General features: G+C 39.6%; 1 protein-coding gene across 1 annotated transcript; it reads left to right on the top strand.

Annotated features, from left to right (window-relative positions):
* Window positions 1-1,432: 1,432 nt before the first annotated feature.
* LOC308390780 (histone H1-like) lies at window positions 1,433-7,013 on the top strand. Its single transcript, XM_080873052.1, has one exon. The coding sequence runs from the start codon at window positions 4,164-4,166 to the stop codon at window positions 4,605-4,607; it is 444 nt and encodes a 147-aa protein (XP_080729178.1). The 5' UTR covers window positions 1,433-4,163; the 3' UTR covers window positions 4,608-7,013.
* Window positions 7,014-13,246: the final 6,233 nt, after the last annotated feature.

Below are 13,246 nucleotides of genomic sequence, written 5' to 3'. Positions count from 1 at the left end.
ATAGTAGGAATTCAAACGATGCTACTTAAGGTTTGTATCATGGTTTAAGGGCGTTGTCACATCTGCTGTGTTTAGTCTTCTTAAGGCAAGGCAAGTTTATTTATATAGCACAATTCAACAACAAGGTGATTCAAAGTGCTTTACAGAGACATGAAAAAAAAAACAGTAGATAAAATCAGAACAGTAGATAAAATCAGTAGTTAAAATGTAAGTTTTGAGCTTAAAAGTGTGGATTTGGTGTTTTATTCAAATGCAGCTGAGAATAGGTGAGTCTTCAACCTGGATCTAAATAAACTGTGTTTCAGCTGATCTGAGGCTTTCTGGGAGTTTGTTCCAGATATATGGAGCATAAAAGCTGAATTCAGCTTCTCCGTGTCTGGTTCTGACTCTGGGAACTGATAAAATCCAGATGACCTGAGGGATCTGGAAGGTTCATACTGGGTCAGGAGGTCACTGATGTATTTTAAATCAAACTCTGGTTCATTTTCCAGTTTTGTGCACTCGATGCAACTGGAAACAACCACACAAAGACCCTTTGGAGGAAGTGTACTAGATGCGCTTCCAGATGAACTCCAGAGTGAATGGGATCCTATCTCGACCTAAACCCACTACCAGGTGTACGGAGTAAGTTTAAGCTTCCAGGGGAAACAGATGCTTTGTATTGGGGGATGTGGAAACGTATTATAGATGTGCAAATGTCTTTACAGGCTATCATAAAAAAATACACAAGTCTTTATGTCAACTGTACTTTAATTTAACACCTTATAACAACACAGAAATTTTTCATATTTTCTTAAAATACAATATAAATTTTTTTTTTTTTTTAGATCAAAGGGAAACTGTGTTATACAGCACACCACAAACGTACAACATATTGAGTTTCCCGAGAACAGTACCCCAAACCCAAACCCTACAAGTCCCTGTCCCTTGTGGCTAAATAATCATGGTAAGTTATGATATACATGCAACCGAATTTGGAGGAGGTTATGCTTGGAGCTTCCAAAGTCCCAAGATCCAAATTGAGCATCTGCACATCTGTCAGAAAAAGACCAACTCTGTTTCAATCACAGAATAATTAGTTGGCATGGGCAGGGTTCAAGGTCCCTTGTCAAGTTAACATTATTCTCCAATTATTCCTTTGTCGCCTTATTAGCAGCACCAGTGTCTGCTTTAGCTGAAGGCCTAGCAGACAGCTATCGGCTACAGCTGCCTCTGTTCAGACACCTGCCACTCAAAGCAGCCATGTTGCTAACCCCAGTATCCAGATGAATGAGTTATAAAATACACGCCCTGTATTGGTATTTGATGGTCACAAATTAAATACTAGTTGTCAATGGAAAATTGTATTTAGTAGTCAGTATAATCTTTTAGTGATATAAGTTTGCATATGGTAGAATACTGCATGTAGTTATTTGTATTAGGAAATATTCAAGCATGTATACTTAGAGGCATATAATTAATTGTGTGTGATCTCTAACAGGCTGCAGGCTTGGGGTGCATCCCAGGAATGCACCCCCACGTCTGGGAGCATGAGAGCTCATACCTTGTTTTATTGTTTTACGGCAGGATTAACGTAGCTATGTCTGTTTTAGTTTAAGTGCTTCTTTACATATAGATGAACTGCTGGACTTCCTCACCATGTTATCTAGGGTGGGGGAGACTACCCCCTTTCCTGATCAAGGATGTACCTTTTGTGCTCTCATGACCCTTTGATCAGCAGGACACACACACACACACACACACACACACACACACACACACACACACACACACACACACACACACACACACACACACACACACCTACTGAAGTATAAATAAAGATTGGGGCAGTTTCTTAGTGCGAGTCTCAGTCTGGAGGCTGCCCTTGCTAGCAAGAAGTTCTGTGTGTTTCTCTTCTCTGAGTCTTTACTGAAGAAGTGTTTTAGAATATTTTCCCTAACATTATTTGGTCCTCCGAGCCGGAGCAGAAAATATCAGAATTGTTATCTGTGACTCTGTTCCAAGATCCAGCACTGATTCCTGACGCCGTGGGGAGCCAGCACCGAAGCCTGTGCATAGCCCTCTTGGACGAGGAGAGAGCCCCAGGACGTTAAATTCGGGTCTGGGCCGGTGTTATAATCTGGTCCACGGTGGTGGGATTCAGTCCAATGATCTGAATCACCAGTGGGACGTCAGGGGTGAGAAACACTATTTCGGTATATAAGACGGCCGCAAAAGTTTAAAGAAATGTGATTAAAAAAAAAAAAGGGGGGGTTTAAGTTCACCAAAAGACCTGTGTTTTGACCAGTTTTAGAGGTAGCTGAAATTATCTCGTGACAAATTAGGTTTAAGTTCGCCAAAAGGAACTGTGTTTCGACCAGTTTTAGAGGTAGCTGAAATTATCTCGTGACAAATTAGCGCGCAAATGTTTATGTGTGTGTATGTGTCTGGAAGTAAGTTGATTTTACAGCACAATACGCTGCTGAACTACTTCCATTTTTTGTTTTCTTTGCTGAGGCTCACGTGCTGGTGACAAAGGAGAACGGTTGAGTTTCATCTCATAAAACTGATACCGCTTCACCGTTAGGGTGAAGTCGAAGGCCGTATCAGTAAACCACTCTGAAGTCAAGCGTGCCAGCGACGGCCCAGCAAAATCTTTGAAAATGGGTGATAAACAAGTAAAATTAACACCTGATGAGAAATGTCTAGAAAAACAGCAAGCCGGAGCACGATTAATCCAAAAGAAAGAGAGAGGAATGCATCGTGGAAGAGCAAGAGGTAGAAGAAACAAAGTAGACAGTAACTCAGAATAGGATAGCAGCTCAGGTGAAGAGAGCAGTTCAGACTAGGAAGAACATAATAATCCCTCACCCAGCGAAAATTAGAGATCACAGTAGTTTGAAGTAGTTTAAAAAAGGGTTGGAAACAGACCCGACTGAATAGATATAAATGCAAGAGGAATAAAGTAAAATAAACAAAAAGCTAAATTACAACTTAATTTTAATGCATTCAAACTAATAATAAAAAGGATAACAACCTATAAACTGGTATTAATAATGAAAGCAGATAATTCACACAAACAGAACTATGATAACTGTGATAACTGGAGTGTGCAGCGTTTCCGTGAGCAGTTTTCCTGCATCTTGACTTGTGTGTAGAGTGTTCATAACATCAGCATTATGTTTTTGTTTATTTGTTTTGTTGGGTTGAAAAATAGTTAAATAAACTGGTGATCATATTTATGGATCACCATGGCACATATCATCAGCCATGTGATTTATTTACGCAGATGAAAAAGTGAGTGTGAATGTGTCTGACGTCACAGTGTTTTTGTGCGCTGTGTAAGAGTGATTGCCTTTGATTGTGAGAGCGGTGATTCTGCAGGTCACCAGCTATTTTAAAATATATATATATATATATTAAAAAAAAGAGTGAAAAAGAGACAAAATTTACATTGTAGATGAAAAATAATTATAGGAAAAAGGTTTTGTGTTGATCAGCCAAGAACAACTACAATCTTATTTTCTGCTTTTAAGAAAGGACTGTTCACAAAAACACACAGAGAGAGAGAGAGAGAGAGAGAGAGAGAGAGAGATGTGTGTTGATTAAGCAGTGATGATAATAATGAACATGTCTTAGTTTGTCACTTTCAGGTGAAAAGCAGACCTGAATCAATTTTTCACATGCAGCGGTCGGAAGAAAGTCATAGTTTAACATCATTGGAAACATGCAGGCCAAGTTTCTGGCTGACTTATTTACAGTGCCATGTGTTTCTCAACCTCACAAGCGAGCTCACTCCTCCCTGAAGATAAGGAATGCAGCTCCAAAGCAATAACATGATAAAGAGACAGCAGCAAGTCCTGAGCACAAAAAGTCCCAGCAAAGCAGCAGCAATGTGGATAAACAGAAGCAGCAGCAGCAGAAGAAAGCAAACCCATCTTCCTGTCTGATTGGATGAATTCCACGGAGGGGCGAGCAAGATGGCGGTGGCAGCATGTTGAAATGCTCAGAAAGGACTGAGTGACTCGGGCAAGCCACATGCGGCTAGCATGCTGGCTAGCGACATGAAAGAAATGGACCCTTCATGATGCGTTCAACGTGCCAGCGCTGTGGTGGGAAAGGCTCCATCATAAACACGCCCTGCGCCCTGTGCAGAGGTTCAGGCCAAGAAGAAGAAGACGATGACTTCCAAGCCCAAGAAGGTCGGCCTCAGCGTGGGCGAGCTGATTGTGAAAGCCGTGGCCGCTTCCAAGGAGCGCAACGGCCTGTCCGTGGCCGCTCTCAAGCAGGCTCTGGCTGCCGGAGGCTACGATGTGGACAAGAACAAGGCCCGTGTCAAGACCGCCATCAAGAGCCTGGTGGCGAAGGGCACTCTGGTGCAGACCAAGGGCACCGGGGCCTCCGGATCCTTTAAGATGAACAAGGTTACTGAGAGCAAAGCCAAGAAGCCCACCGCGGCCAAAGCCAAGAAACCGGCAGCAGCTGCTAAGAAGTCGCCCAAGAAGGCAGCAGCAGCACTTCAGCCACTAGCACAAAGTCAACCGCATCAGAGGAGGGACAGGACAAAGCTGAAGGAGAAACTGCCTGCTATTGGACTATTGAAGTGGGAGAGGACAATAGAGTGAGAGTGGTGAGAACACAAATTTTGTTATTTAATGTGGGAAATTAAAATTTGGGGTAAAAAAACCTGGGAAAAGAAAACTGACTGCTTAAGTTGGAAAATTGTGAAGGGGTCTGAAACATTGCGAAAATAGAAACATACAAAATCACACACACAAGCAGAACATGCATTAACCCTACTAACACTTCCAAACACAAGAGAGCTTCTGAAGATTAGACAACATCTTAAGCGTGAGTCTGTTTATCATCTTGTCCAAGTCACCCCGTGTGATGCAAAGACCAGTGGACTCATAGCACATTAGTTAAGAAATGATTAAATAATAGTAGAGAAGTGTGTAGGAAAGGCAGCTTTAAGAACATGCTCTGCTGGATATGCAGCTCCACAGACATGCATTAAACCTGCCTAATAACACAAACACCCATGTAATGAAAATTAGCTTGTTATCTTTCATCAGTGTTAAAATAGTGTCAATTTAGCAGACACTTGTTATCAAATACTGAATTTATCCAATGCAAAAAATTGACTCTCTAGGTTGCAGGACAACAATTTAAACTTTTGTGGGGAAAAAGATTCTGGTTTGACCAACCAGTGATCAGACAATAAATTTAGTTGTTAATATAGTAAATTGGGACAAGCTTCCTGCTTGATTGATGCAGCAAGTAATTTACTGTATGAGGGAAATTCTCTTTTAGTGATAACATTTTGAACATGCATTTCTGTCGTCCTGTCATCCTAGTGGGTTAATAGCTGATATGCAAATTAGTTGATCGGTTTTAGATTAATGATAGGTGACTGAATTCTAGCACGAGTGAATGGGATGTTTGTTGTGTGTTGAGAGGAGACTCTAAAACACTGAGTTTCCTGTTTTGATGTGTGAGTGAATCCTGTATTTAGATACACAACTCTGAATACGTCAGAACAAACTTCTTTTGTGAAGTGCATGACAGCATGTCACATGTTTTATGATGAAGGGAAAAAGGAAAATTGAATAAAATAGATCTGTGGCCTAAATGAGTGAAGAGCACAGACCTGGTGATTAAACTCATAAGTTAAAGAAGACATTAGGGTTATGTTGTGAGTTGTGCAGCTGATGGTTGGTTTGGAGTGAATCTAGCTGATGATTCTTCTCCTGTTGTGAAGTTGATGAGGAGTTTGTGTCATGACTTAACAAGGCCTTTTTATTTTGATACTTTCACAGTGCACTGAAAGTTTGGTTTGATAATCTCTGTTATTTTTCGTTTTTATCTTTTGAACAGGCACTGATTTTGTTTGTCTATTTCTTTTCTTTAAGCAGATCTGCACGTCGGGAATTAAAAGTGCTATACGACCTGTTGGGAAAGCCGTTACAAGTGAGTTTTCTCCACATTAAAATGGGCTCTGGAGAAAGCTACTTATTTGGGACAATATTAAATGAAAGTCCCGGCCTAAAAGGGATTCAGCGATGTAATCCGATCTAAAGTTCTTTTTTTTTTTTTGAAATGACGTCATTTTGCTGGAAGTGGAAACTAAATGCGACGACAGGTTCCACTATCAGCAAAGAAAGAATGAATGAATGAATGAATGAATGAATGAATGAATGGAAATAAAAAACAAACTGACTGACTGGTAAAAGCTGACAGGACTTGACCACGACTCAAGGTTAACCTCCACCTAGACAGGACAAAAGGGTGGATGATTTTATGTGTTTTTGTTACAGGAGCAGAAAGATGACAGCAACATTCGAGGTTGCATGACGATTCAATCTTTTAAATGCCATTTTCTCTGTCTGTGAATTTACTATGTGTGTGTCATTCACTAACTTGTGTTGCTCACAGACATTACTGTGAGAAAGTGTATACGCCTGCACAGCGCTAACATTTGCATTTCTTTTCTACAGCATTGCAGTTTTTCATGTGTTTGATCATGTGATTTATAAGAGGATTAGTTAATGTTTTCCTACTACAGGATTTCTGGGTTTATATGTGAATGACATTCTTTCCACAGCTAGGGTTGGCTAACTTTATGGTGTTTTTATGGCACCTCTGGAATGTGGATGGCCGACGCCTGCCCACCAGGATAATCAATGTGTGTTGCTAATGTTTGTTTTTTGAGACTGCATGTACAAGATTCAGCAGAAGCGGACAAGTGTTTTAGAAATATCACCTTCTTACAGTCCTCGGCTGTTGTCTGATATAGGACGTCAAGGACAAGGGTTCCCTGGAGAAGTTTACATTGTACTGAAGATAATTAATTTGTGACAAACTCCATGCAAACTATATCAAGGCTGCAAGTTTGGGCATTCTTACATGATGAGCTGGACTAAATAATCGAGCCCCTTCACATGCCACTCTTATTCAGTTTCTGTCTTTAACATATATTTATGTAGCAAACATTTAAAATGTTGTCAATCTCTGCCAAGTTGTTCAGGAAATAAACCATATGCAAACATCGCTTGAAGTGTGGAGAATGTGTGCTACGTATGTTATGCTGCATATGCATACTCATCTTTAGATGATTGCTGGTTGGTCGTCAAGGTGAATCACTGGGTTTGACATAAAGTAGGCGAAGGCTGTCTAATTGGTTGGGGGACCAATTAACCGCCTACTGACGGTCTCTCATTGAAGGATGTGACCTTCTGAGCTCTGACAACATCAGACCTTGTCTGCTGCACCACAGCAGCCCAAGATGAATAGCTGTCATTATCCACCAAGGATGCTTATGATCCCTGTGCACCTGCAGAGTGACTGAAGAGCTTTACCCGTCTGATGTAAGGAAAACGCTCCTAATAAGACTCATCTAAAACTATGTTTGCAACCAGAACCACATTAGTTGCATTTAAAGTGAAAGTAATTGTAACTTTTTTGTATTAGAGTAATCTGAGATGGTTTAAAACACTAATTTTGCAGTTCCAAAGTTACGAGTTAATCATCCCTCTGTTTATCTTTAATATCATCTGCTTTGTCTGTTTCCTAACACTTTGTCTGTTTGTCTTTTTCTTGTTTTTTCATGCCAGAAACATTGGCTCATGAACTTTCGATTGTCATTTTCTTTTTTCGTGTGTGTGTGTGTCTAAACACTAAATTAACTTTTGTATTGGAGGTTTCTCAAAAAATTACCCAATGGGAATATCAGAAGAAATGAAATTACCAAATAAAACTAAGACTCTTCTAGTTCAGATTTAAGCACTAATGCTACAAATGGTACGTACAGGATAATGTTATTGTTGTTTTTTGCCTTATTGTCATAAAAGCTCTGTTATTTCTAGTCATGCATAATTTAAAAAACACCATGGGCAAGGTGTATCTACAGATTGAGTCCAATCAGATCTGAGAGAATGGAGGTAGAGTGCAAAAGTAAAATTCAAAATCCCCTCTCTTAATTTCTCTCCATCTGCAGTGGACACGGTGTCACGGCATTACAAATAGGAAACTAATGTTTTTTGTGTGGTCAATAAAAGCGCCACCATTTTCTTTCAGTTCTCTATCAATTTCCTGTTCCAGAGTGCGTCTGCTGAGCGGGCGATGAAGCAGGTAATTGGCAGTCAAAGTATGTTATGGTGAAATTGGGTTTTCTGGAGGAATCAATTCTGACAGCCGGAAATGAGATACGGAAAGAACAGCAATGTCACTAACTTTGTGTCAGTGTGATTATTTTCAGACAGCTGCTGATGATACACACCGTTAAAGGTTGTGCAATACGCTGTTGAATTATCAATAAAACTCTTTATATGTTTAGTTAAGCTTGTCCCAATCAATTTTGATAATACAGTGTTAGCGTTTTTTCCCCACACCATCCTGTGTGGCAGTTTGCTGCTGTTGTGTTTTCATTTATTTATTAGAAAAATAAAGGAATTATTTCATTGTCTGGGTGGTACAGTAGTGCAACAGTTAGGCTATTGCCACACAGCATATTTGTTCTTGGTTTGAATGGAGCGGCAGGATATGAGAGCTGGAACTATTTCTGCTATTATCACGTGGGATGTGCATGTGTCCTTGAACAAGAAGAAGCAAAAGCTTGGTGAACCGATTCAGACTCAGAGAGAAAACAGTGAGACGATACGTTTCATGGATACGTGCCTGCACTTGCACATCACCACTCTACCTGGTTTTAACTGCTACAGTCATACGAAAAAAAGTTTTCACAGGAATCTATGTAGAAAAACTAAGTAAACGTTAGTGTTTCCATAGTAATTAAAAGGATAAGTAGCAGCAAGGTGGTACCGACAGTAAGTATAAAAGCAGAATTTTTGGCAGTTTGTTGTTCTGGAGCTTGAAGGTGCATGTAAGCACAATGCCAAGGGTAAATTCCTTCCCAGAAGAGGATGTCCCAGTGAATCTGTAAAAATCCAAGCCATTTAACCAGCAGAAACAGGGTTACCAGCCTCTTCTCTTCTCTCTGTAATGAATTTAGCATACGTTTGAAAAGCTGTATCTGAACAAACCTCTGAAAACAACGTCTTTTTGTACAGATGAGGCTAACGTGGTTGCTTGGCCATAATGCACATTTGGAGAAAATCAAACACACATCAGCAAAAAAGCCTCATACCAACTGTCACAGATGGTGGTGGAGGGCTGATGATGTGGCCTTGTTTTGCAGCCCCTCCCTGGGCGTCTTGCAGCCAGTGAGTTCCCCATGAACTCTTCTATATAGTAAAATATTCTGGAGTGGCAATTACACTGACTGAAAGAAATGAACAAATGTAAAATCGAATGGCCCAGTTTTATCTTGATCATGATTTTACATGTTTTTTTGTTTGTTTGTTTGTTTGTTTTTTAGCTGTAACTAAAGGGTAACTTGGTGGTGGTTCACATTGTCAACTCATATCAAGAAACTCCCGGATTCAAATCTATTGGTTGACTGAAGCATTTCTTTGCTAAAGTTGTACATTCTCTCGCTGTGCTTATGTGGGTTCTTTCTGCTTCCTTCCTCAGTCCAAATAAATTTATTTTATGTTAAATGGTGATTCATGATTGGTGTGAATGAATTATCTGTATATGCTAGCCTAGCACTATATATACATGTATACACAAATAGGTTTTAGAGCTAGGAAAAAAGCTCAGCACACCTTTTTAAGAACAGAACCACCCCAGGTGTGGATGTGGAGCAGATTTACATAGAATTACATGGATGTGGCAATTATAGATCAAAGAAGAGCTTGGTGACCTCTCCTCTGTAGAGCTAATACCAGATAATACTACATCAAGACAGCAGATTACGCTAACTGCTAATGTAGTCTGGACATGAATAATCTGTCAAAGCAAAATTAATGGAGTTATAAAAAAATCAAAACAGAAAACACTGTCCGAGATTGCTTGTGGCCCATGCGAACGATTCCAATTTTCGATTAGTTTTAAAAACTTCATCGACATTCACTTCATTATGACTAATGATGTGTCCTTTTTCCACAGGTTTCTTCTTAAACACAGCCGTGACTCACTAAATTCCACTTTGACATATGAAACTCACTCTTTCACTAGAGAAGCTGTCAGGTTGACCAATAATGCAAATCTTGTAATTATCAGACTTTTGACACCTATAATTGCATTTTAAATAATCATGACCTTGGCAAGCACCATCACCCCATTAGTTTTTCCATTTGAATTAGTGTTTGCATAAAGTTAATTAAAACTACATTACATGGCAATTAAAGCAAATCCTTCATGAATTGGGTGTGAATAAATGTGGATCACAGGGATAAACGAACAAATTATGCTGCAGTCACTTTTTTTAAATTTTGTTGAGCAAATCTAATCTGATGGACATGCCAACTACAAATAACTGCAGACCCGTGGCCACAAGTGTTAGATGGACCCCCAGAAAAAACTGGGACCCCCAGATAAATAAAGGTAATATACTACACACACACACACACACACACACACACACACACACACACACACACACACACACACACACACACACACACACCAAGGTAGATTTCAGTCTTTGTGATAAAAATGAAAGGGTTGTGACTTAAAGCAGAGGTGTCTAACATCCAAATGGATGATTTTAAAAAATGTGAAGGAGGGCATAAATCTTGGACTTTTAACTGTATTATGATGAGTTTTACAGCTTTTCCTGCTGATAAAGAACTCCCCCACTGCCATTCATGCTACAAGGAAGTAATTAAGTAATAGATGAACAATTAGATGACAGAGGAGGGTGATTTTTCACCATCTACTATTTAAATTTATTGCCAATTTGAGATTATTCTACTTATGGTTATATTAACATACCTAAGTGACTAAATGTATAGCTAAACATCTGACAATTATGCGTCCTGCAGCTATAGATGTTTCCTGGAGTGTTGGATATCTGCGTTGTGTGATTGTGCAGTTCAAGCCGAGTATATATCTGCCTCGGTACCACAGTATGACTGAAGCTCGGCAATTATTGATACCTAACAACTATGCAATCCTAAATTGATCGCTAAAGTCAGTTTATCTACCTAATGTCGGCCTGTGATTGCTGGTGTTATTATTTTTTCTCCGTCCCCATGGCATTGTTATTTTGTCCTTGATTAATGGCTCTAAACCATGATTGCTCTGACAGATCTATGCTTTCATTAAGGTGATACCCTGCCATGTCCGCAGAGGTTCTCCCTCACTGCTCATCCTGCTGGCTCGCGCTCCAGTGGAAGGAAAAATGGTGCACCTTGTGTTTTCTCCTCCGGCACTGACTATATTCTGGGATAAGATGGAAAAAACAGCAACAACAAAACCCCCAAAACACTCTTCTGAATGCTGAAGAGGTCACCAAATATAAAGCTTATATATGTAAAAACAGTCCAGCATATAGGTGTATCTGTTATGTCTTTTGTAACTGTACCTACTGTAGTACTGATTACATGCATGGAAATGCACAGACAATATAATCAGGTAGTTTAATAATACCCTGACTTTTCCAGCAGCCTTGACTAATAATTGCCTTTACCTTTTCTCATAATTACAAGTTCTGCAACTCATAACTGCAAGATCTTTTCTCACAATTCTGATCTTGCTGTAATTATGAGATAAGGTCTGTCCTTCTTTAAGTGAAGTGGCTTCTATACTATTTACAGTCCTTTATTAAAAATAATTTCACACACCACTGGAACTGTCTTTTTCTTCCCTGTTTTTTCTTCTTCTTCCTCCTGTTTCTCTGTCTGTCAGATGTACTGACTGGTATTTGAAGATAAGAATTCTTTTTTTCACCTACTGTTTTTTTCACCTACTGTCCTCTATGGACTGCCTGCCCGCACAGCCCTATACAACTCTTTACAGGTATCACACAGTTGCACAGTAACTCACATGTGCATTTGCAGAACTGTGAAGTTCAAAGAAAGGCTACAGTTCCTCACAAAGGTTTTTCTGTATTTTCCTGCTGAATGTGAGTAGAATGAATAGGTTTGCTCAGTCTCTGGTAACACACTCTGTGTATGTGATTTATTTTCACAGCAAAATTAAAAATGAGACATTCAAAAGGAGCACACCCACAGCAATGCTGCACAATTTTGGCCCATTGACTGGCTTTGCAAACTTTATTTTCAGGAGTTTTACAGTTTTTCCTTCTGCTAAAGCCCTCCCCCACAGCCAAGTCAATTCAATTCAAGCAGCCTTAAGAAACACTAACACAGCTGAAATAATGCCGTGAATATACATTTATTGTAATTCAATTCAGTTTTATTTATACAGCGCCAAATCACAACAACAGTCGCCTCAAAGCGCTTTGTATTGGAAGGTAGACCCTACAATAATAGATACAGAGAAAAAGCCAGCAATCATATGACCCCCTATAAGCAAGCACTTTGGCGATGGTGGGAAGGAAAAACTCCAATTTAACAGGAAGAAACCTCCGGCAGAACCAGGCTCAGGGAGCCTGCTGCAACGGGTTGGGGTAAGAGACACGCTGTGGAAGAGAGCCAGAGATTAATAGTTGTAACATGACTATATTCTATATATAATATCTCATTCAATGCTTTTTCTTTATTTTTACTACTTTCTGCATTGTAGTTACATACTGAAGACATCAAATATATTAAGCAAGATATATGGAAATATGTAGCAAAGAAAAAACTGATAAATACATTCTATATTTTAGATTCTTCAAAGTAGCCACATTTTACTTGTTTACAGCGCTGCAAACCCTTGGCCTTCTCTCACCGAGCTCACTGTAGTCACCTGAAATGGTTTATTATGTGTTTTCACAGTATGGTAGTTACTACAGTCTGTTAATAAAATACTCTGGCAAAGAACACTCACTGTGGCAAGATGGCTGACGTCACGTTACTTCATTTGAGGAGTCATCCAGCTGTAGTTTCAACCTAACAATCACAATCTATTCAGAAAAAAGGCAGCATAGAGCTTTTCAAAGGTAGGCTCACTGCAATTACATCGGGGGGCTGGATGTCTGTCAGGTGACATTTTAAGCTGCAGGGATGAAAGGAAATGGGAGGACATTTGCACAAAGAAAGAGAAAATTTTCACTGATTGACAGTTTTAACTTGACACAGAATTGCAGGAGAGTGCTCCACAAACTGAAGGAGTGTTTTATTTTGGTTTTTAAGTTGTTTTGTCATCTTCAGCTCCCATTCAGACTTCCAGTTTGCATACAGGCACGCTTCCATTTCTAACGTAAGAGTTACAGTTCAGCAGTCAGTTTCAAGATTCATAATGATCCATCCTT

Source organism: Rhamphochromis sp. 'chilingali' (assembly GCF_963969265.1).
Source record: "Rhamphochromis sp. 'chilingali' genome assembly, chromosome: 22".
Classification (NCBI taxonomy): Eukaryota; Metazoa; Chordata; class Actinopteri; order Cichliformes; family Cichlidae; genus Rhamphochromis; species Rhamphochromis sp. 'chilingali'.
This window is presented reverse-complemented; position numbering and strand designations above follow the sequence as displayed.

What these genes read in the sequence shown, in the direction of transcription:
- LOC308390780 (XM_080873052.1), top strand. Translation starts at nt 4,164, where the DNA reads ATGACTTCCAAGCCCAAGAAGGTCGGCCTCAGCGTGGGCGAGCTGATT.